This window comes from Notothenia rossii (genome assembly GCF_949606895.1).
Source record: "Notothenia rossii genome assembly, chromosome: 2".
Taxonomy (NCBI): domain Eukaryota; kingdom Metazoa; phylum Chordata; class Actinopteri; order Perciformes; family Nototheniidae; genus Notothenia; species Notothenia rossii.
The window spans coordinates 90,578,012-90,603,962 of NC_136904.1; the positions used below are offsets into that span (position 1 = coordinate 90,578,012).

At 39.5% G+C, this 25,951-nt stretch overlaps 1 protein-coding gene across 1 annotated transcript in view; it reads right to left on the minus strand.

Moving 5' to 3' along the window:
• neb (nebulin) overlaps positions 1–25,951 on the minus strand; it is a 101,000-nt gene that overhangs the window by 25,219 nt on the left and 49,830 nt on the right. The window contains 34 exon segments of the mRNA XM_079666316.1: positions 387–491; positions 1,686–1,799; positions 2,841–2,930; positions 3,647–3,751; positions 4,931–5,032; positions 5,638–5,748; positions 6,456–6,566; positions 6,903–7,007; positions 7,133–7,237; positions 7,516–7,620; positions 7,719–7,823; positions 9,293–9,400; positions 9,501–9,602; positions 11,523–11,624; positions 12,132–12,236; positions 13,268–13,372; positions 14,371–14,475; positions 14,800–14,904; positions 16,234–16,338; positions 16,534–16,638; positions 16,729–16,833; positions 17,817–17,921; positions 18,150–18,248; positions 18,341–18,445; positions 18,550–18,654; positions 18,743–18,850; positions 19,288–19,395; positions 20,128–20,235; positions 20,345–20,449; positions 22,282–22,386; positions 23,371–23,568; positions 24,093–24,206; positions 24,643–24,750; positions 24,840–24,944. Of these exon segments, the coding sequence (XP_079522442.1) occupies positions 387–491; positions 1,686–1,799; positions 2,841–2,930; positions 3,647–3,751; positions 4,931–5,032; positions 5,638–5,748; positions 6,456–6,566; positions 6,903–7,007; positions 7,133–7,237; positions 7,516–7,620; positions 7,719–7,823; positions 9,293–9,400; positions 9,501–9,602; positions 11,523–11,624; positions 12,132–12,236; positions 13,268–13,372; positions 14,371–14,475; positions 14,800–14,904; positions 16,234–16,338; positions 16,534–16,638; positions 16,729–16,833; positions 17,817–17,921; positions 18,150–18,248; positions 18,341–18,445; positions 18,550–18,654; positions 18,743–18,850; positions 19,288–19,395; positions 20,128–20,235; positions 20,345–20,449; positions 22,282–22,386; positions 23,371–23,568; positions 24,093–24,206; positions 24,643–24,750; positions 24,840–24,944 (3,678 nt within the window).

Consider the following 25,951-nt stretch of genomic DNA (forward strand, 5'->3'; position numbering starts at 1 on the left):
TTTGTGTTCAACATGTGAGAAGTAGAAAGTTCAGGTATTTGAGTTCAAAGTGTAAGAAGTAGAAAGTACAGGTATTTGGGTTCAACATGTAAGAAGTAGAAAGTACAGGTATTTGGGTTCAACATGTAAGAAGTAGAAAGTACAGGTATTTGTGTTCAACATGTGAGAAGTCAAAGTAAAAAGTTGTCAGAAAAATAAGTAGTGGAGTAAAGTACTGATACCAGAAACATGTACTTAAGTACAGTAACGAAGTATTTGTACTCCACTACTTCCCACCTCTGGAGGAAACACTGAACTGAACTCATGCAGATGCTTCCTGGGTTTTGGGGTTTTGGGGGTGGGGGGTGGGGGGTGGGGTGAGAGGGTTAGAGGAGGGTGGGTCTTACAGAGCTGGACAGCTTGCTGGTGCTCAGGTTGTGCTGCATGGACAGAGACTCCGCCATGTCGGTCACAGGCTTGTGGAGCTTCTTCAAGTCTGTCTTGTACTTTACCTGCAGACAGAGTTAGCAGACATTATAATAACATTAACTCAATATGGGGTTTCTTTGTATTTGATATAGGGTAATGTCTTCAGATTATGGAAGACAGTGAGTCAATACTTGCTACGTGATAAAGGATTTTGTTTTATAAAATGTAGTAATACAATAAATAAATTACGAGTTTCCAGTTTTCTACTAGTGGTAGTAAAAGTTAATGAAAGATCTAAAGAATTACGGAGAAATAAACTGATATTCTCTGAGAAAAAAATTGTATTTAATTTTTCTGTCTTACATTTTTGCATTTTTTCAGGTAAATGTATAATTTAAATGTCAGAGATTATCTGAGTTTTTTTTCCTGTTAATTTACAAAAACGCCCTAAATCTGAACAATTCTGAATTAATTATTTTGTAATACTGAAAAAAAACATTGACATTGTTAATAATTGTAGTAACATTTTACAGGAAAAAAACGTTGATTACAATATTAAGGTTATACATTTACAAAATAAATCTCATACATTTAGGAGAAATACACTTGAATATTCTCTGAGACTTCAAATTCAAGTCAACCTTTTTCACTATTCTAACCTGTCTTGGTGCGATTGACACAATAAGGGCCGTGGCCGTTTCTCAATCTCGAGGAAACTGGCTTCCAAGCCAATATTTCAAGGATGCTACGTCATCGAGTGCCCCCGAAGGACTGTTCCAATCTCCAGCATACTTGGAATTCCACCGAGGCCGCGTCCTTGGTTTGGTGGTAATTTCGAGGCTGCACATGGGTAGACTTCGCGTCCTTCAAATCCCCACAATGCTTTGCGCACGGACCAATTTCAAAAACTCTGACGCAGCACACATTTAAATGTAAGTATGTAGTGGCCTAGAACATGTGTTGGTAAATATGTTACTTTGTTGCATTTGTTATCACCAAAAATGTGTTCCGTGAAATTAAAGCAAGTTCCTAATTAGATAGACATCGTGAAGTATTTATTTTCGGTACAGTTTATGTTGAAACCGTTAGAGAGAGTGGCACACTTGTTAGCCTGTTCCATTCTTCTTTGTTTTCCGAAGCCGTGGCTTGGAAGTATACTTGCTTCGTTTCTGAAGGAAGTGACTTGGAAGTATGTGACTACCAAGCCAGCATCCTTGAGATTGAGAAACGGCCCGTGTGTCTTGTAAACAAATGAAACCACAGATTGATGGACTCACCTCACTAGCCAGCACGGTGGCATCCTTCAGCGTCTGGTAAATCTTACTGTTCTGCAGGTCATACTGCGGTTTCCTTCCCTTCATCTCCTTGTCAAACTTCTCCTTGTATTTCAACTATTAGAGGCGGATAGATGTTTAAAGTCAGCGTAGGAGGTGACAGATTTAAAAACACAAAACCAGCGGAAGATTGACAGACTCCATCCCACTGAAAACATTTGAAAAGTCAACAACAAGTGTATAAAAAGGGATTCAGCTTCCTTTCTTTTTAAAGGGTTTGCTTTTCACTCGAATTGTATCCCTTGTTATACACGGGGAAAAAACGACACAGTGTTTCCTATAAACATGTGTTTCTCATGCATGGAGACATTTCTCCTTTTGTATTCAGAAATGCTTGTCTCTATGGGTGTGTTCACATCCGCAGTTTGGTTTCAGAGAGAAGAGATCATCCTACTTAGTATTTGTTTCATACGACAGAAAGCAAACACATGAGGGGTTCTTCTGATTAAAACCAAACAGGTCGTCTGTGGAGACATCCAGAGACTTTGTTTCTAGAGTCTGAGCTGACAGTTCACACTAGAAAGTATCTCAAATGAGTCTCAAGGGACAATTTGTAAACTTCTAGTCTCTAATCGGACCACCTGAGATGCATTTCAGTGTGAAGAAAGCCAAATTCAGCTTTGGATAAGAATAAATAGTGTTTCAGAGGACGCCTGAATTGTTCTCCGGATAGACGGTGACACAAATCAGTATCCTTAGAACAAAGTCTTGGATAAAACATGTGGAAATCCAGCAGAAAACATAATTAAATGAACACTTTTGTAAACTTGAACCCACGTTTAATACATTTCAAACTGCCCTCTTGGTTCCAGATCAAAACGTAGGATATCGTGCATGGTGTCTACTGGATTAACACATATTTCGTGGACTAATTTAGATGCAAGTTATCTTAAAATGTGGAACAAAGATACAGTAGGTGTACAGTATTTCTACCAGTGCAACAAATGCAGTGATGACACACTTCACAGCTTATGGGGGAAACAAAAGTGCAGAGGGTGCAGAGAAAGCCAAAAAACAACGAGGTGAATATGAAGTGAACAGAGAGGGGACAGACAAGAGAGAAGCAGCCCGTCAGGTTCTGGGCATGAACCTCCTTACATCACTAGTCACGGCACTCATTTTCTTAATGTGGCGCATCTGGGGGGTATCATAGGAAGCTGCTCCATGGGAGGAGGGCTTGGCCTCCACCTACAAGGCGCAGTGAGATGGAGGGATGAGAAACACACAGAGCAGGACGGCATGGAAGAGGAAAGAGATGGGGAACAGTGTAGAAGTGAAGAAGGATGGAGGGAGAGGACAGGTTTAAAGATGGAGGACATGTACAATGAGATGAGCAGTGACACATGTACTCTCATGGAGTCACAGATTAACACATATATGAATACTGCAGGGCGGCAGGGGAAGCGCTGGATGAGCTCATCGTTAAGTTCACAAAGCATATGGAGGCTAACATGACACCCAGACGGAAGATGTCTGCTCGGGTTAAAGGGCTTTCCTTCTGTGATGCAAACGATGGTATTAACGCTTTAATAAATCCTAATGTATGAGTTTAATAATAATGAAATGTAACTTTTAACAAAGTGGGATCCTGGCAGATGACAGATGTTCTGATGCTGTGATGATGCTATGTGTGTTCAAGTGAGACTACAGGAGGAGATGGAGGAAGGTAAACAAGTTGCCTTATATGGCTCCCTGTGGAGAGGGTCGTATAATGAATTTAAAATGTGACCTGTTTCTTTGATGCTTTGATGTATCCCTAGAAGAGTCTCTCAGGAGGAGAACGTCCTATTACAACAGCCGCTCTAACAACATTTTTTATAATTAAATAACCAGGATATATGAAGGGAAATAGTGGGAATGCAGCGTCCCAGGGTTTCATTGTACAGATGGTTGTGTTGGTGTACCTGGCTGGTCAGCTTGGACACCTCAGTGGCCAGAGCGATGTCTGGGCGGTGCGCCAGAGACCCTCCACGGCTGGCCGCCTCACGGGCCTTATCACGGTAACCAACCTGGTGACAACAGGACCAAGCATCAGGAATCAGTTGACAAGTAGAGGAGCTACAGCGGGGGTCTTTACTGTCGATTGCTGACATTAATCCGGTCAGGTTTTTAGAGTTATTCAGCAGAATGACAGAAACACGACTCATACAACGTCCATAACACTTGGTGAGAGGGTGTAGCATGAGCCAAGGAACACCTTCGTATTCACTTATGAAAAAGGCCTGTTGTATTTGCTCTTATAGGGATTTGAGTTATAAATCTGGCTTCATACAGTAGATGGTGGGCTTATACTTAGGTATTGTGATGTTGATATACAGATATAGGCGATTAATGTGAAGACGTATCACAATAGGAATACATAATGTAATAATATTATTCCTTTACTGTTCCCCCTCTGTCTCCTTCCACACTCAAATGAAAGTTATTCATTTGTCAAAAGAGATAAAACACAACAATATATCTTTCTTAAAATATTTTTGCCATTATAATCGTAAAGTGAAAATCTGAGTTTGTATTTACTAAAGTTTAGGGAATATATTAGGATTTAATTCTTCATGGTTAACCGTGGAAGAGAATATCCACCTTGTGCAGAATGAGATTCAGCTTATTTCTATGTGCAGCTTTAAAGGTCCCCTATCATACTGTTTGTCATCAATATATTATAGGTCTCAGATATATACAGAACCTGTCTCTGATTGGCTGAAACACCAAACAGATCATTGCAGCGTTACCCATAATCCCCTCTGTTTCAGCCCTGTTTCCAAAGTGCTGATTCTCTGTCTGTTACTTTAGATGAAAATAAGGAGCCCCTCCCCATGCCCCTCTGAGAGAGATTTGGTTACGAAGAACTCAAAGGTGCTCTAGGAGGAGATTCAGGTGATAAGGTGGGCGGGGGGGGTTACCTTTGTTGCTGATTGGCTAATGGTTACACAAGACAAAACATCGTTATGACATCATAAAGTGGCCGAAATCTGATCAGCTCATTTTCAGACAGGTTTTTATAGAAATGGATCAAAAAGAGAGAGAATCTTTGTTCCTGAAACTTTCAGAGTCTCTTTACACAGAGGGGGGGGGGGGGGGGGGGGACGACATGTTGATGTAGAAAAGACATGAAGAAGAGGATTTTGCACAATAGGAGACCTTTAAGTATTTAACCTACAGTACATGTTCATTAAATTGCTGCTTACTTCACTGATCAGCTTGGCAGCCTGGGTCGCCTTCCTGATGTCGGGACGGTCGGCCACACTGGTGTAGTGCAGGTTGGCTTTGGCATCCTTCTTGTATTGAATCTGAAGGGTTGGGAAGGCAGAAAATCAGACACAATATAATTATGCACCAGAACATGTGAAAGGATTGAAACATGAAGATTCATCCCACTGGCCATAAGACTGTTAAACACCCAAACTTTTGAAAGAACATCCATAACATTCATCTGCTTGCAACTCATATATATCAATATTCCAATGACTTGTATTTAGACTATTCTGCACTATTCTATTCCTATTCTATTTGTATTTACTTCACTAATGTATCGTGTTGCACTGTTGGAGGAGCCTGTGACCTCAGATTTTAATTGATATATCTACACTGTAGCTAAGTAAGTAAGTAAGTACAATGTATTTATAAAGCGGTTTTCACACTCATAGTCACAAAGTGCTGGAGAAAGCATTCAAACATCACACGAATGAAGAAGTGCTAAAAACACACTAATGTACACATGATTAATAATAAAAGCCTTGAATCTTGAAATGCTGTCCATAAAATGTTATTTAGCATTTTTAGGGATTACTATTTTCAGGTATGAGCGTTTTCAGTCTGTGGCTATAAGTATGGTTTTATTGTCTCATGTTTTTACATTAGTTTTTTTGTCCTATCAGTTTTTTGGATTACTCACGTTGCTCTGGCTCTTGGCGACTCCTATGGCGTGCTGAACTTCAGGTGGAACGACCATGTTGTTGTAAACAGACTTACCCTTATCCTTCTCAAACTTTGCTTTGTACAGTTTCTGCAAGGAAGGAAAGGAATGTCAAAATACTCCAGGTAGATGGATGGTAGGTAGGTAGGTAGGTAGGTAGGTAGGTAGGTAGGTAGGTAGGTAGGTTGATAGGTAGGTAGGTAGGTAGATAGGTTGATAGGTAGCTAGGTAGGTAGGTAGGTAGGTAGGTAGGTAGGTAGGTAGGTAGGTAGGTAGGTAGGTAGGTAGGTAGCTAGGTAGGTAGGTAGGTAGATAGGTAGGTTGATAGGTAGGTAGGTAGGTAGGTTGATAAGTAGCTAGCTAGGTAGGTAGGTAGGTAGGTAGGTAGGTAGGTAGGTAGGTAAGTAGGTAGCTAGGTAGGTAGGTAGGTTGATAGGTAGGTAGGTAGGTAGGTAGGTAGGTAGATAGGTTGATAGGTAGCTAGGTAGGTAGGTAGGTAGGTAGGTAGGTAGGTAGGTAGGCAGATAGGTTGATAGGTAGGTAGGTAGGTAGGTAGGTAGCTAGGTAGGTAGGTAGGTAGGTAGGTACTTTATTGATCCTAATTTGGGAAATGTTTGCGTTGCAGCAGCATGAAAAACACAAGGCAGTGTACATAAGAGAAATTAAGACACAGAAATAAACAGTCCAAAATATTTCAGAAATATAAATAAAATAGCATTAAAAAGTTAAAAAAATATATATATATACTGTATATATGTGGAAAATATAAATAATAAATGAATGTGAGGAAGTTGTACCCCGCTGATAAGCTTGTTGATCTCCTTGCTGTGGACGGTGTCACGGGTCTCAGACAGCGTGGTGAACGAGCCGGACTGCATCTCCTTCTTACTGGCCTCCTTGTATTTGCTCTGAGGATGAAAATGAAGAACGTATACGACATGTATAAATAAGGAGGACATATGAGGCTCATTTTCAGGTTCATATTTGTATCTTGTGCCTACACTGTGACATGTGTCCACGCTTTAATGTTCAAAAGGGTCTTTATTTTTCTCATACTTCCTCAACTTTGATTTTTGATTGCAAACCATTGACATGCCCAAAAGCCTACAAACTACAGGGAAGAGAAAACCAGATACAGTGTTAGAGGGCTTCTTCAAAGGGATAGAAACAGCTGTTAGGTCCAATATATCTGTCTCTGTTTCCTACGTTGTTCAAAATACGTTGTTTCTCAGAATAACACTTACCTCTGATGCCAAACTGCGCACAGCCTTGGCATGGAGGATTTGAGGAGTGTCGCTGACGGGCTGGTAGTGGCCCTTTGACTTCTCATACTTCTCTCTGTACTTCAACTGGAGAGCAGCAACAAACACACATTACAACCGGATCAACATTTAAGTCTGAAGATGTATTGTCATTTGCCATCTGGAGTAATTCCATCGAATCAATGGAGATGTAACGATGTGGAAAAACTTACTTCACTGTACATTTCGTTGTTTTTCATCGCCAGGAGGGTCAACTTATCATCCACCACGGGGATCACACAGCCCTTCATCGACTCTTTGTCATACTTGTACTCAACCTGTGGGTGAAACAATGGATGACAGATTCAAAAAATGCTGTTGGATGTTGTTCAAAATAAAGAATGTAACATCTAAAGAAGAGGGAGTTGTTTTTAAGTTAAGGAGAAGGGGTAGACCACATAAGTGTACACATCACCCTACTCCTTTTTGGAAAAGCAATATGTTTTGTATTATTGTAAAAGATGTATATTGAGATTCTGAAATATGTTGACAGTTCATTTAATTTGTTGTTTTTACTGTGTGGCAGCATTTCATTGAATAAAAAGCATTTACTTACGTCACTCTGTTGCAGGGTGTTCTTGGCATTGTTGAGGAAGTCGGGTCTGTCTGTCGTCCAGATCCACTTGTTCTTGGTGGCTTCATACTTCTTCTTGTAGTCGAGCTAAAAACCGAGGAAAAAAACCCCCCCAATATTTATTCAATATTTTTTGACATTTCCAATTTCAATCCATCCTTAAGTCCTGCACTGAAGACACTTACATTGCTGATGTTCTTGTAGGCCTCCTTGGCAGCACGGATCGAATGAGCGTCCGGTGCAATGTTGATCTGGGCCTTGCTCTTCTCATACACTTCTCTGTACTTCAGCTGCAAGAGAAACAAAACACCATATGATTTCAAATGACATGACATGTACCTGTTAGAGGCTTTTATCCAAAGAGACTTACATACTCAATACTGTGGAAAATCCCCACAGGAGCAATTTGGGGTGAAGTGTCTCAGGGACACAATGACATGCTGACTGCAGTGGGGTTTGAACCTGTGACCCCCTGATCCCAACACCAACGCACAACCCACTGCGCCACACACCCTAAATTAAAATGCATTGTTTGTCTATTCTACAGTACTGCAACACTACCTGGTACAAGTGTTTGTCAACAGCTTTCAAATCAAATCTGCTCAAAGATTGTTGGCCGACCTAAATGGCTGTCCAACAACATCATCTGGGACCCAAAGCATGTTCTAACTGTGAATATGAACTGCTACCATCTAATGGGAGACTCATTAAAGTCAGTCTGAAGCATCCTCTGTGCTCCAGTCAGTCCTCTCAGTAGACACAGAGCTGAATCCAGATCAAAGGCTCGCTGAAGGCTCTGTGAGCAGGTTGTCTCTCAGTGATCGTGCCGTTATGTTAAATGTTTGTTGTTTGTTTGTCATGTTTCGTGTCTTGATATGTGTCTGTTGATGTTACACATGGAGCCATACTTGCCAACCTTGAGACCTCAGAAATCGGGAGGATTTCAAAACCACCGCCGGAGCTGTATTAGATGGTAACAGACTGGAATACTTTGCCTGCTTAGATCTCTTGCATCATTGGGTATGTTTAAACATGCATTGTTATCTCACTTTCAACTGGTCTGTACTTGTTATTAACTGATTGATGAAACTGATTTGCTCGACTGTCTCTCAAATTGTAATGATTGTGTGCATTGCTTGAATTTCACTTAACAGACAGTATGTGGTTTGTCTTGTGTGTCATGTTTTGCTTTTTGTCTTTTTGTTTATGTATGTCTGTAAGTTGTTAATATTGTCGGGACCCCCTTGACAACGAGATGGTGCATCTCAAGGGGTTTATCCCAATGAATACAAATTTATATATATATATATATATAGATTAACATTAACATGCTTATTGTAGTTGTAAGTGCACTGCCTTGCGGCCTGTAGCACCGTCCTTGATGGAGCATATGTGTGGGCTGGACCTGTATTTTACAGGAAAGGAGTGAGCAGAGAGTAGTTGTCGATTCTTGTTCTGTTTTCTGTGAATATCTGCCTCACCCTCTCAGACTTTCAGTTGCGCGTGCTACTAAAGAGACGTGTTACCATGGAAACCAAACAATGGTGTAGCTGTATTAAAGCCCGAGTGGAAACAGTCCTGAGTAAATCCCCCGGGAGGAAACCGGAAAGGACAATGAAATCGGGATGGTTGGCAAGTATGCATGGAGCTGCTGTGATGCAAGTAACATTTCAGACTTGATCTGACCATTCAAGTATCATCGTATCGTATATCTTTGGCTTCCGATGTCTCTGCAGAAGATAAAAGTGCAGGGACTCACGTTGCTGGTGATGTCCCTCACTCTCTTCATGTGCTGCCCGTGAGGGGTGTCGTAAGGCAAGGTGTATCCCTTAGCCTTGGTCTTGTTGTACTCCATTTTGTAGATGATCTAAGGGATGAACAGCATCACACAGTCAGGAGCAACTCAGAACACACCAATATTCAAGTTTAGAAATAACAAGAGAATGGAGAAGAGTCCAGAAACTCACGTCATGGATCTTCTTGGTGCGTTTGTGAACCTCGTACTCTGGAGTCTCCAGGACGGAGGTGAACTTGTCCTTGGCACGCTCATACTGCTCCCTGTACTTCCACTGATGAAGGGTTTGAACACAACAAAGTTAGTGACACTGGTAGAAAAGGTGTCGATGTATTAACTTGATTTTATTCGTGTGTATTTCTGTCTTTTTTTCACATTGTCGTCAAGGTAACGGTGAAAACTATCCAAGAAAAGGCGGTTAATGTATCTGTGAAATGTTACAGTTTCAGTGAATGGTTTGTGGAATTGAACAACTTTAGTAAATGATGGTGAAAAGGGATGAATGATTTTGGTGATGAGACGAGAAAAGCCAAAGCAAAAGAAGTATTTGATATGGCTTTAAATGAGTTATAATTAAATAAAGTGAAGTTGAAAGAAAAATCAGTTTCGTTTGTTCGTTCGTTCGTTCCCTTCTTTCTTCTTGGATAGTTCTCTAACAGTGAACTACTTCAGAAACAGATAGCTAACATGTGTAATGAGTGAAATGGTGCCATGCATATGTTAGTATAAGATGCTTTATGGAACGTGCAGAGGACATGTGTTACCACGATTCAGTCATGAAAGTCAGCAGTGCCCACGCTGACCAGCAGTCGCTCTTAAATCTATGGATCACTGTCAACCTGAGGCTGATATATACTCTGGAGAGTGGCTTCAAAAACATGAGGTTGACTGACAGTGACAGTCAAGTATCTTTGGCGTTATAGTAAAATATAAATCATATCTTTCGTCTCTGCCTCAAATTCTGACTGTAATGCATCTAGATACGTCACTCTGCTGGTGTGCCACTACTGCAAGGCATCAATGAGACATGAAGCAAAACGAATTGGTGATGAGCGTGAAGGAGAATGGTGAGAAGTGTGGAAGTTAAAACCCCTTCAGGAGTTGAATGGAGGAAAGGAGTTTTAATTGGATGACTTTTAGATGTTATTAGACCTTGTTGAGAGATGGCAGTCAATACAAACATTGTATCCTGTTGACTACACAGGTATTACTGAATGTAAACAGAGGTGGTTCATCTCTCTGAGGCTGTTTACCTTACTGCTCAAAGTGGACTGTTTAAGGGCCGAGAGGATGTCAGGGCGGCGGAGCTCATTGCAACCGCTCTTAAGAAGACTCTTTGCTTTGGATTTATACTTTGCCTGTACACACACACACACACACACACATACACACACACACACACACATACACACACACACACATACATACACACACACACACATACAGCATGCCATAGTTGAGGACACATGTAAAACAGCAGAAACACTGAGAGGACTGGAGGAGTGCTCCGGAGATCCAAGTGGAGCTGTTTGTCCTCATCTGTGCCTTCAGAGGAACAGATATTGTAAAAAATAACATGTATTTATAATCCCAATGTCGCAAATTACACATTTGTCTAAGGGGGATTTACAGTGTGTACAGAATACGACACTTTCTGTCCTGAGACCCTCACAGAAACAAGGAAAAACTCCCACAATTATTGGGTAAAAATGTAATTTCCCTTTTATCACAGACTTGTTATAGATGATTGGTTTAAAAAAAAGTTGATACAATTACAACATAGACTATCAAAATAATGATAATGTAAAGGTATATAAGAAAAGATGGATCCAGGAAGTTGTTAAAAATCTTCCAATTGCCACCAAAAATGTGTAAAAGTAAATAAATATGTCACAGGTAACCATGGGAACATGAGTGATTCCAATTGCGACCTTGCTTGGACATCATATAAAGATATGAAATATGATTCCACCGTCTGTCTGATGGCACAGATAGAGGCTCACTCAACACAGCTGCTATTTGAGTGCCTGCATCGACCTGTGTGGGACTGTTAAACACAGACATAGCGCCGTCATGCGCCGCAGACCCCCGGCAGGTCTGTGGACGACCTCATGCATCAGAGCAGAGGTCTGGAGGAGGAAGAGGAGGAAGAGGAAGAGGCAGGCCGGTGGTTTCAGCTCCAGCAGGACGTTACCTGGCTCATCTTGTTGTTTGCTTTGGCCAGCTTGTATCTAGGATCATCTGTAGTAATGGTGAACTTATCCTTGGTTTTCTCATAAGAAGCTCTGTAGGACCTCTGCTCAAAAATGTCAGAAGGTGGTTAACGACAAACGTCCAGAAAAACAGAGTGCGATGTCATGTGATGAGACTTTTCAGGGGGGAGAAAGAAAGGTTATAAAACTGTACTCTGAAAAGTAACTGAAGTGTTCTATGGGCTTATATACTACAAAAATGACCTCTAGATGCAATGGAGAAGAAGTAAATACTCACGTTAAATACTTCGAATGTACACAACATTAAATATTACATTCCACCACTGGTTACAAGAAGTTGATATGAAGAACAAAGGACACATAATACATTGGTTTCTCAACAATAATGCAGTTCATAAACATTTGAATCAGATAATTAAATATTAAACTATGAATTCTGACACTTTGACCTCCAAGCGGAGAGTCCAATAGAAATGCACAAAGACAGAGAGGTGTCTATATTACAAATGGATATCATCAAAGTCAAAATAATACTGCTTTTTGCGATGACAATAAATGACCGCATTGGGTAAAAGAAAGAAGAAACTCGCCTCGTCGATGAGGGTGGAGGCATACTTGGCGGCCTGGAAGAACGGCGTGTCGCAGGTGTACTTGAAGTTTCCTTTGTTCTTCTCAAAGGACGCTCTGTAGAGTCTCTGTGAACAAGATATGAAACATTACGATCAGAAACATGCAGGAAAATAAACGGCTGCAAAAACGTACTTTCGATATGAATGTTAAAAATCAAGAGCTATCGAGTATATGGCATTTTATTAAGTATGGCATAAACAAATATTATTGTTTAAGATTGTTAGGAGCTCCCGAACTCATCACACACATCCACACACACGGACAAAACATACTGTAACACACACACACACTCACACACACATACCATGTATACATCACTTCAGGGGACATTACATTGACTTACATGCATTTCCTGGAGACTTATCCTAACCTTAACCATAACCAACACATGCCTAACCCTTAACCTAACCCTAACCAAGTCTTCACCCTAAAATTATGAGGGGGACCTCCACTTTGTCCCCATAAGGGAAGCGAGTCCCCACACGTGACTGTGTAAACAGATTTAGGTCCCCACAAGTATAGTAATGCTCGGCCACACACACACACACACACACACACACACACACACACACACACACACACACACACACACACACACACACACACACACACACACACACACACACACACACACACACACACACACACACACACACACACACACACACACACACACACACACACACACACACACACACACACACACACACACACACACACACACACACACACACACACACACACACACCTAAAAGACTGCAAAATTCATATAATAGTATATATAATTAAATAATATAATGTAATAACAATCTATAATAATATATATTGTAATTCAAAATAATATGATATACTTTAATCTAATACAAAACAATAATATAATTGTTTTTTCGCAAATCTCGTAAATTAAATTGAACTACTGCCTTGTATTTTAGTGTTTTGTCTTTGATGTTGTTACTTTTTTTATTCCCATTTCTTTCTAGTGTAGAAGGAGAGAAGCCTGTGGTACGTCATTGCACACAAGTATAATGACAATAAAGACCTTCTGACTTTGATTGTAAAAACATTATATCAATAATGAAATACTCCGATCCTTTACCCCACTGTACAGCGTCTTGTTCTTCTCGGCGGTCACCAGCTCAGGTGTGTCCCAAACGTAGCAGCCGACGCCCCTCAGCCACTCCAGGTCCTCCTTGTACTTCACCTGAAGAGGACGATGTGAAAAAACAGATTAAATACAATTATTACAAAGTTTCCTGAAAGCCAAAGTAAATAGCTGCTTGGAAGTGGTTGTATTGCTGAGTGCCTTTATGTGTGTCTTTAAATGCATTTGATTTTTATAATTGATAGTTATTTTATGTTGTTCTAGTCTTTGTGTTTTGGCTGGTTACACATTAATAAGTTAAATGTTGTATATTATAAATGGATTGAACTCATTTGTACATGTCTTATTCACTCATTGTTAATATGTGTATTTGAGGATGTCATTGTTTGTGTTTGTAAAAAATGAAAAACTCAATAAAGATATGTGTTTGTAAAAAATCAAAAACTCAATAAAGATATTGTTTAAAAATCAATACATTTAAAAAAAAGTATGACACTCACAATGTACACAATATCTGTTTTCTTTTTATTATTACTGCCAAATTGCAATCCATATTTTATTCAATTTCATTTATTTATGTATTTAATTATTTAATTATTTATTTATTTATGTATTTATGTATTTATGTATTTATTTATGTGTTTATGTATTTATTTATCTATTTGATTAATTATTTGTTTGTTTATTTATTTATTCAACTATTTATTTATTTAATTAATTAATTATTTATTTATGTATTTGTTTGATTCATTTTTTTTAATTTTTTAATTTATTCAACTATTTATTTATTTATTTATTTAATTAATTATTTATGTATTTGTTTGTTTATTTATTATTTATTTTATTATTTATTTTAGTTTTATTATATAAATACTGCTATATTTCTTAGTATTTGTAATATGTTTTAATGTTATTATAGTTTCCTTGTAATAGATCTCTATCTGCGTTTTTTTATTTTTGTTGGACTTGTATGTATGCACCGAGACACCAAGTCAAATTCCTCGTGCGTGTAAACCGACCTGGTGATAAACCTGTTTCTAATTCTGAATCTTGATGCTGTGAGCAAATTATTTGGAAAGCAAGTCACGATCACTCACGCTGCTGACGTTGTCGTTGGCTATCTTGCTGTAGAAGAACTCAGGGCGGTCGGGGATAGACTTCCAGGTTCCCAGAGAGTTGATGTACTTCTGCCTGTATTTAACCTGAAGGATGGAGAAACACATAGAAGAGAGTTGAATCAAAATGATCTTAGCACGCAAAGTGGAATCAGATAAGATAAGATAGGACTTTATTTAACCCGAAGGAAATCGTTCTGCCAGAGTTACACAATTACAATAAAAACAGCAGAACAAAAATAAAACTGTACACTAACAGTTCGGTAAAAAGAGCAATTCAATAACTACAGGAAACGTAGACGGTCACATAATTAATTTACATATTCACAGTATTTAGTAGTGCAAAACACGTAGTGGTAGTTCGTTATGTATCGAACGTTATTCATAATAACGATAATTTGTATTCCTGACCTCGCTGATGTCGTCAGTGACTCTGCGATGGTAGGTGATGTCCAGAGCGTCCTTCACGGTTTGGTAGTGGCCCTTGGCGAGCTCGAAGGTCTCTTTGTAACGCAGCTGAAGACAGAAAGAACATATGGGGTCAGATTTTCATCAAACACAAAAACATACACTAAGTAGAGACATCATTATCACCCGTGGAGAAACGCCACAGTTTGGCACTGATTTTGAGTTTGAAAAACGGTAGAAAGTGAATGAAAAAGGAAAAATATTGAGACTACCGTTGACATAAAATATATACCATTAACTAATACATTTCGTAGCTTAATTAGTAGTTCATTCAAGTGAAGTAACACAGGTTTAATAACACGTTTTTTTACACGACTGTTCTGACGATAAGCTGAGAAAACTACCAAAAACGTAAAATGATTGCACTCATATGAATGTTATATTTATAAAGGTTGGCTCATAATAATAATAATAATAAGAAGAAGAAGAAGACATTTCATTTATAAAGTGCTTTTCTAGGTAGTCAAAGTGGCTTTACAAAAAAAATGTCTTCACAAAACAAACAAAGGAGCATTAACCCTTAGATGCACACGTGGGTCTTTGTTGACCCGTGAGTTGGTGTTCTTGAAGTATCTTTGTAATTACATTTTTTTATCCTTTCATATTCCAGCTATTCCTTAAAAAACATGTTTTGGATATCATGCAAATTTTAAATGTACATTTTAAGAAATTGTAGTTTTTGTATTTCTACCCCAAGCTTCCATAAGTGGGTCAAAAATGACCTGCATGCATTTCCTCTGGGAACCTTTGATTCTTATCACCTGTTGCTGTCAGGAATACATTCACTGTGGACCACACAGATTACATCACAAGTGACACCTCTCAGGAGGTTATTTTACACAGCAAGATCTGATACCTGTCAGTATAATAATAATAATAATAATAATAATAATAATAATAATACATTATATTTGTATAGGTCTTTTCAAGAACTCAAAATCGCTTTCCAATTTAAGGGAAGGCTAGGGTGGGGGGTATAGGACTATCAAACTTGATCAACCGGCACGGATTGATGGGGGGTGGGCTACGAGTAGACAACAGGAGAAGAGATGAGTTTTGAAAAGGGGCTGGAATACTGTGAAGGTCTCAGAATAGCGGAGATCTTTGCATCGATATGTTTAAAACGTTTTTTTTCAAAATTAAAAAAAAAATCTAAAATTATAAAGAGTGAAAAATTAAATATAAAATATTTCTAATGTTAACCAAAATATAATACTAAATATTATACAAGTGATTTTTCTTAACCAAAAGGACAAATATGTTATAAAAAAACACATTATTCTAATACGGGTCCTTTTTGACGAGTGTAGGGTCCAGGCACTCGGGCATCTAAGGGTTAAGTACATTGGAAATCATTTGATCCATAGGTATACTCACATCGCTGGACTGCACGTATGCTTTCTTGGCGCGGATCAGGAGGGGCGTGTCAGCGATGGCGGTGTATCTGTGCTTCATCTTCTCATACTGGTCTTTGTATTTGTTCTGAGGGAAGACATCATGCATGCAACACATGAGCGCACTGACTGAATGTACAGTCATTTCTATCCACTTGTAGTAAATCAGATACACAATATCACTGGAAATATACAAAGATATTAACTTAAGTTCTGCCGATGTGAGAGGTTACAAACACCCAGTAAACAATGATAAGAATACAAGAGGAAGGGGAATACTTACGTCACTGCAGACCACCTTCATCTTCCTAGAATGATCCATGCTCGGTGTTGCATATTCTGAAGTGAACAAAGTTCTCTCCTTGGAGGCCAAGCTGGTGTACTGGTACTGTAGAGAAACAGATACAACACTGGGTTAGATTATAAGGAGAAGGAAATGATTAAAGCAACGAGTGGTGGTAGTTGTGTCTGAACTTGCTTTGTTGGTCAGCTGCTGGGCCCATTTGGCTCTCTTGATGTCCACAGAGTCCCCGGTGGTCCTGACCTTCGACATTTCCTCCTTAGCCAGGGCTTTGTAGATCATCTGAGAATAGAGAAGCAGAAACACGTCAGCTCAATCAGATGACGTCGCAATGTTTGCTTTCTGACACTCTTTTCTGAAAGTAAACCTCGAGATCAGACCAATTTGCTGCCCTAGGCAAGATTTTAGCTGGCGCTGGGGCGGTTCAACTTGATTTGGGGGGGGGTGCCATAGTTTATGGACGCTGTACGCAATATAGGCATAGTTATGTTAGTATAAGATAATAAGATGTACTTTGTTTATCCAAAATTGGGAAATTATGTTGTTATAAAATAAAAAAATATATATTTCTTTTTAATTTCTAACTTTTTTTTTTTTTTCAGCGCCCCCCATTGATTGATGCGCCCTTAGCATTCGCCTATACTGCCTATGCCAAGGGCCGGCCCTGCTCAAGATAATAATGTGATGAAGTTGATATTGGTACTACATTGTGCCAATATCTGTTTTATTTGTTCTATGTCCTATATATATATATATATTCATGTTGCTCTGTTGCAGGAGCCTGTGAATTAAGTTGCCATATCTACACTGTAGCTACTGTAATGTGCAAATGACAATAAAGCCTTGCATCTTGAATGTTGAATCATTGGAGGCCAAGTTTCAAAATGACACATCGGGTCAAATTGAAATGTATTTGTATTCATTTGGAGAAGGACTAAGAATGTGTTAAAAGGACATATTGTGCTCATTTCCAGGTACGAATGTGTATGTTGAGCCTCTACCGTGACATGTTTACATCAAATCAAGGCTCTCAGGAAGGAGGGGGGAGTGTGTGGGAGAGACACTTTGGGATTTTAGCCTTTACAGACCATTTACATGCACACAAACCTATATTACACACTAAGGGGAAAAGGCACAAAAGGGTATATTTAATTCCACTACAGGACACACTTCATCTGGAGGTTTTTTGCAATGAAGTGGGAGAAAGTCCGTATAGACATCGCTTAAAAGAGTCCCTAAATGTGACGTGTGGGAACTTGACTCACGCCGCTCATGTGGGTCTTCAGCTCCGTCACGCGGTTGTACTCCGGTGTGTCCAGGACCACGGAGAAGTTGGCCAGGTTCTTCTTAGCCTCCACTGGGTAGGTCACCTGGAAAAGAAACATGTTAACATAGAAAAGATTGTGAAGCCACTGAATGATGGATACTTTATTTACATACACGTTATGGTGAAAAAGCAAGTGGACATGCTGAAGCATAAAAGTCGCAGTAATAACACTAATACATTGAAAAGGTGTTTATTGCACATTAAAGTTACTGCACTGAGGTTTCTACGAATCATGACATTAAGGGATGTTATACCGAATGGAAACACGTACCCTCTGTTTGGTGATGTTGCGGACGTGCACCATCTCCGGGGTGTCGTACAGGAAGCAGCCAACGCCTCTCAGCCAATGCAGATCCTCTTTGTATTTCAGCTAAACACACAAAATGGTTTTAATGAGCATTTAAGAAATGAATGTAAATCAATTTAAAAGCACATCTCTCCTCTGTTTTTCTCTTCCTATACCTCGCTGGTGATCTGGTTGACGTGGTAACAGTGCAACAGCTGGGGTGTGATGGGCAGATTGATCAGCTGACCTCTGGTGTTGTAGTATTTCTCTCTGTAGCACAACTGGAGAAGGAAACAAAATGGTGGCATGAGTACAAACATATGACTCCATCATGAATAATGAAACAAACCCGGATGATATAAGTGGGGTTCAAATGCTTTCATACGTCGCTGAGGTGCTTCTGGTTCATCTTGACTTGTTTGATGTCGGGCGTGTCGTAGGTTGTGTGGATCTTGTCCTTTTGCTTGTGGTACAGCTCACGATACAGGCGCTGGGGAAGGAGGAAGACGACATAAGAGAATGTTTGATCCAGTAAAAGTGTCAGTAATACCTACATTTCTATTAATTGATAATCTTACCTCGTTGGTGATCTTGTTAGCCTTCCTTGAGAGGACGAAGTTGACTCCCTCGGGATGAAGAGTGTAGGCCTTTGCTTTCGTCATCTCATAGGCTTCCTTGTACTTCACCTACCCAACAAAAAAAGCAAGGGGATACGATTCAGCAACATCGAAACTCCTTTGGCAAAAAAAGGTTTAATTGGGTGATTTAAAGTTCCCCTATTTTACTGCTTTTCATCAATATATCATAGGTCTCAGATATATCCAGAACATGTCTCTGATTGGCTGAAACACCAAACAGATAATTGCAGCATTACCCATAATCCCCTCTGTTTCAGCCCTGTTTCCAAAGTGCTGATTCTCTGTCTGTTACTTTAGACACTTTACCTCCCCACGCCCCTCTGAGAGAAATTTGGTGGGGGGTTACCTTGGTTGGTGATTGGCTAATGGTTACACAAGCCAAAACATCGTTATGACATCATAAAGTGGCCAAAATCTGTCATGAAGAAGTGCATTTTGCATAATAAAGTAATAAAAGTGACCTTTAAGGCAGAAATTGTACTCACATCGCTGGTGACAACGCTGTTGTGTTTAGCCTGTTTGATGAGCAGTGTGTCCTTAGTCAGGGTGTATCCGGTGGGCATTGAATTCTTGTTTTCCTCCTTGTACACGTTCTGAGAGAGGGAAAGACAACGAGGTGAGACGAGAGGCATTTCAACTCGAAAAACATACAGCTTATAAGTAAATAATTTAAAAAAACAGATACTGACTGGACAACATTAGGGAGAAATCCTGAACCTACGATCTTAAGTAAACTGAATAATGTTTAAATTGGAAAACAGCGTATTTTGTTTTTGTATCTGTTTTAGCAGAGATTAGTCTGCATTACACCTATTTAATATAGCATTGGGTTCCTTGTCACTACTACTACTACTACTAAATGTCATGTTCTTATATGTTGTATGTGACGGGACTACGGATGGAAATGAGCTCAAAGCTAAAATCCGGCTCATTTACACTTGTAAGCATTCTTTTGTTTTAAAGTGTTCGTCAATGTGCACTGTCCCGATTCAAATAAACGATTAAATAAAATAAAAATAGCGTGTGCAGTGTAGCCTCTCTACCATACTGTAGGTCCGAACTAATTCCCACAATAAAATAAAGAATAAAGTGTAAAGAAACAACTAAAACGGCACATCAAATAATGTTATTGACTTAATATCATGTCAACAACAGAGTGTTTCCTTGTGTAGAGTGCTCCTGCATTCTTGCTGTATATAGTCCATATTTCTATTTTCTGTGCAATACTTTCTCAACATGCTGCTGCAAATTATTGTTCCATGTAATCTAATACGTGATGGTAATTTCTACACATGGGTGCTGAACCTTGAGGAATATTATCTCACATTGCTCTGGATGTAGTTAGCCATGGCGGCCCTCTGAGTGTCGATGGTAACAGCCGGAGCGGTGTTCGTTCCCTTGACGTTGGCGTTGTAATCGTAGCGGTAGTGCAGCTGGAAAAAGAGAAGAAAGACGGTTGAGATATATTGTAAATATAATATGTATACAATGTATAGAAAGCAATAAGTCTAAATTGTTCAGAACATTTTGAGATTCACTCACATCGCTCAGGTTCTGGGAGTTCTGCTTGGATGTCTCGTACACTGGAGTGTCCATCACCACCGAAAAGTCCTTGAAAGACTCGATAGCTTTGGCTTTGTATTTGTTCTGAAATAAAACACAAAGACAGGACGATCAGCTTCACACGATGTAGTCTGGATGCGTTCACACCTGCCTACTGCCTTGTATAGTCCGGTTGAATCGAACCCTGGTGCGTTTAGCCGCTTGGTGCGGTTCATTTGGGCCGGTGTGAACACAATCCGAGACCTCTTAAGTGAACTAAACAACCGGACTCTGGTCCGCTAGGATAGGTGGTCTCGGAGCGCTTGCTTGCGAACTCTGGAGCGGTTCATTGCTGGTGTGAACGCAGTCCGTACCAAAACATAGGAAGCGCAGTATTTATTCACGTGTCACAACAAGAACGCGGATATCTTCAAAAATCTTTAGCGAAAGAGTCTTTCAAGACATCCGCGGTTGTTTAGTTAAAGAGTGAAGCAGAATGAAGTGTTGAACAGTGTCGTGTACAGTAACAATTCTCCGTCAGCCACATAAAAGTAAGAACACCTGTGTTCGGTGAAACGCCCCTCCTTACTGCAGAACGTCTCTCATTATATGTGTTATAATGTTTTTTAACGGACGTTGTCTGATGATATAATCATATGCGCGGGACGTTGATCTCCAGGGCCCAGGAGTTCAAAACTTTTAATCTCAATCAGATCCGATCCGATTTTGAAATCCCATCTTTTGTGATCCAGGATCAGACAAATCGGCCAGATGTTGTCCCTGGAGTTCAAAGCAATTCAGGATAGGATCAGCCTGATCCAGATTACGATTATTCAAGATGACTAGATCCTGAATATCAGTGCTTTAATCCTACCGATCGCCATCTAGTGGACATGAAAAATAATACAAGGAAGACAAGAGACCACATTGCAGAGACATCTATAATGTCTAATTATATTTTTTTATTTGAAAGGTGATGACAGATGATGGATTTTTTTTTGTTGAAGATATTTTTACTTTAATCTAAATTACATTTGTGATTGACAATCTTTGCTGTGATACTTTTATGAGCATAAACATTTATGTCATCAACATTTGGTTGAAAACAAAATAGGCCACCACAAACGGGAGCAAAAATGGAAAAAATAAAATGTATATCCCATGAAGGCTAAAAATTGTGTATTATTTCAGTTAACAAACTTTGCCATCTTATTTAAATTGAAACATATTTTAAAATAAATTGTACAGTACATTTTGCTCTGGTAATCCACTCGAAATCCACCCCTCTGGTGGGATCAGGATAATCCAGTTTTTTGGGATCAAACTGATCCCAATCCTGTGTTGTCGGTTTGAACTACCCATTTTGAAGATTTGATCCAGATTAAAGCTTGGATTGGATTTCCTGATCTGATCGGATATGAAAGTGATCCTAATCCTGTTTTTTGGTTTTGAACTCCCCAAAATCCAAATCTGATCTGATCAGATAGGGATTCAAAGTTTTGAACTCCTGGGCCCAGATTAACAGCAGCATGAGAATAACCTGCCGAAAGTGCCGATGCTCCATGGCGGAGGCTCCGGTAGAAATTGCCGGGATTTGCGTGTTTACCCCAGGTTTACCCCCTTAATGTCTGACCAGTGGTTGAACAGCATTTCCGTGCACATGACTTGTGTTTAAAGTTTATAGTCCGTTTGAGTTTTGCCCGTGTGAACGCAAACCGAACCTTCTGAAAAATGAAACAACGTAACAAACTGTCGTCTGGTGCGCACCAGAAAACGGACTATTGGGTGTGAATGCACAATGCACCCGTCTACCGAGGATCTACTGGAAGGCTAGGGAAGCTAATGGACATTGCTGAAAATAATAAAATGTGTATATATATCTTAAGAGGATGTGAAATAGAGGGTAGCATAAGAATGACTAAAGTGATAGGATTTACCCCGCTCTGAAGATTATCAGCATTCTTCACGCGGAGGATCTCTGGAGTGTCCCAGGCGTAACAACCGATTCCCCTCAGCCAGTTCAAATCATCCTTGTAGAAGATCTATGGAGAGTAAAAAAACACAAGTTAAGTAATGCACTTGGATTGCAATTGGTTAAAACATCATTCTTTTTCATACAGTATAGCGATTCAAGAAACTGAATAATAACCATTAGTGCTTCCTACTATTTTGAAATACATGTCCTAATTTCTTCTCTGCTTACACAACATTCATGGATGATTTCGAAAGCCTATTGAGTTTCACAGCTAGGTGCAATTAGTCTTTTTCTGCAACAGAGACAAAGTACAATGTGATTCTGTGATTATATAATAACCTTGTTTTCCATACATACATTTTGTTCCATGTATTTCCCCAAAAAGTAACACTTAAGTGAATGACAGAGCTGTCCTTACATCCTGATCTGAATCTCAAAATAAACGTGTGCGTGTGTGTGTGTGTGTGTGTGTGTGTGTGTGTGTTTGTGTGTGTGTGTGTGTGTGTGTGTGTGTGTGTGTGTGTGTGTGTGTGTGTGTGTGTTTCTTCACAGTAAGTGTGGTTATTATCGCTGCTTATTGTGAGTTGGACTGTTTTCCCAGAGAAGCTAATGTTCTTAGAGTGTGGCCTATCGTGCTCTGAGTGTATGGACATTACCTATTTCAAATATGTGCAAATAGAAATAGTACTGGAGCACTGATTGGTAAAGCAGGTATTTGTTCACCTTTCCTTGAATTGTCAAAGTATTTATAAATAAAGAAGATATGATGTTAGAAAATGGCATCATGTTACAATGTTTGTGCAAGTTAAATAGGAAGGTATAGTACACACACAAAGCTGACAGAATACTGTATATGCAAGAACATGGCTGTACCTTTGACCAGTCTTTAGCTTTGCAGTAACTAATTCAAACATATTTACTTTTACTTAAACCGATATACTCCTGCACTTTAACTGTATCTGCATATTGAAGTATGAATGCTTGTTGTTTGTATGTTGTCTTCTCCTGAATGTTGTAACAAGCTCATGAAATCCCTCTGAGTTTGACTTACGTCGCTGAGCTGCTCGTTGACTTTGCGTGCCTGCGTGTACACCTGCATGTCGGGCAGGCAGATCCATTGGTGCAGTTTCTTGCGGTAGTTGATCTCGCTGACGGAGGACTGGGTTTTGCGGGCGGACAGGATCTCCAGCATGTCTGCAGGGATGTGGTTCTTAGCCTTGGTCTTCTCATAGTCCTCCTTGTACAGACGCTATAAAGACAGACACCAGAGTTATCAAGAGCTTGGGAGTGTTCGATATTATTAGGGATCACATTTAATGGAACTTAACAAAGTTAGCTTATTTTCTGATTACATTTCTTTAATGAACTGCAATTATATTTCCATTTAATTCACATGTTCGTTTTCGTTATGCATTTTCTGGACGTCTGTTTTTTTGGAATAGTTCAAACTGAATTAGAGTTTTTCTCTGTCCAAAAAACCAAAACAAATTAAAAGTAATTATCTCTTAAGTTGAGAGGAGGTTGGTTATATCAGCTTGTGGCTGTTTGACCTCTCCTGATATACCAAATATTTACATTATCTTGAATTTCATGCTTCTAATGGGTACAAATGAAATAATGTAATGATAAAATGATATTTTAATGCACAAAACAACACACTTTGACTCATTTAAGCACCTTGGTTTTTCAAGTAGAGTTAATCTTTCAGTCTTCTCTGACTAACAATAATTCAGACACACAGTGTGAAGCAAAAGCCTGATCAATGTCACTTACATCAAGCACCAGCTTCCCGGCTTTGACGCAGCGAGCGGTGGCGGGATCGTCCTCCAGACACTTGGGCAGACTGTAGAGGGACTTGAACTTCTCGTAGTCCTCCTTGTACTTCACCTAAAAGGGACAAAAGCACATTGTCTCTTAAAACAGTTCACTTATATGTGAAGAAGAAACCTGCAAAGTTATATTACGTAGAATGAAATAAATGAATTACCTATTTCTTGTGATAAGAAAAGCGATCATTAAACAAATGACAAGGAATCGAAATATATGTAATGGAAAAAACAACTATTAGAATTATAGAAATGAAATGCTTATCTTTAAGGATAGGTGGGTAAAGTGTAATGCAGATTTATAAGGAACATGAGGTAAGAATTCACAATTATTTATTTGTATTATTATTACCATTATTATTAATATTTCATTTCGGGTGTGTCAGCTGTTATGTAGTTAAGTTATGTTACCTACATGTGTTTATTTTGTCATGTAAGCTTTGTGAATCATTTCTTAAAATGCAAAAACAAATGAAATAACCAGAAGTTAAACTCACGCCGCTGAGGATAACTTTCTGCACTTTGGCGTGTCGCAGAGCGTGAGAATCGTGAGGAATCTGGTAGCTCTTGTCTTTGATTTTGTCCCAGGCGGCAGTGTAGTTTTTCTGTGGAAAGCAAAACAAAAACACGTTATCAACATGCTATTTCAAGCAGATCTTCAATCAAGTCACCGGATGAAAGGGTCGTCACTTACGCTGCTGAAGTAGTGCTTGAAGTTGCGGCACTTGGCGTAGTCGTAAGTATCCAGAACGGTGGTGTACAGGTGCTTCTCCTTATGATAGGCCTCCCTGTAGTTGAGCTGTTAAGGATAAGAGTTTAATTAACACACTCATTTAGGCATTTTAACTGAAAGGTCCCCTGATATACTGTTTTTCATCAATATATTATAGGTCTCAGATATATCCAGAACATGTCTCTGATTGGCTGAAACACCAAACAGATCATTGCAGCATTACCCATAATCCCCTCTGTTTCAGCCCTGTTTCCAAAGTGCTGATTCTCTGTCTGTTACTTTAGATGAAAATAAGGAGCCCCTCCCCACGCCCCTCTGAGAGAGATTTGGTTAGAAAGAACTCAATGGTGCTCTAGGAGGAGATTCAGGTGATAAGGGGGGGGGGGGGTTACCTTGGTTGCTGATTGGCTAATGGTTACACAAGCCAAAAAAACTTTATGACATCATACAGTGGCCAAAATCTGATCAGCTCATTTTCAGACAGGTTTTTATAGAAATGGATCAAAAAGAGAGAGAATCTTTGTTCCTGAAACTTTCAGAGTCTCTTTCCACAGAGGGGACACATGTTGATGTAGAAGAGACATGAAGAAGAGGGGACACATGTTGATGTAGAAGAGACATGAAGAAGAGGGGACACATGTTGATGTAGAAGAGACATGAAGAAGAGGGGACACATGTTGATGTAGAAGAGACATGAAGAAGAGGGGACACATGTTGATGTAGAAGAGACATGGAGAAGAGGGGACACATGTTGATGTAGAAGAGACATGGAGAAGAGGGGACACATGTTGATGTAGAAGAGACATGAAGAAGAGGGGACACATGTTGATGTAGAAGAGACATGGAGAAGAGGGGACACATGTTGATGTAGAAGACACATGAAGAAGAGGGGACACATGTTGATGTAGAAGAGACATGAAGAAGAGGGGACACATGTTGATGTAGAAGAGACATGGAGAAGAGGGGACACATGTTGATGTAGAAGAGACATGAAGAAGAGGGGACATATGTTGATGTAGAAGAGACATGAAGAAGAGGGGACACATGTTGATGTAGAAGAGACATGAAGGAGA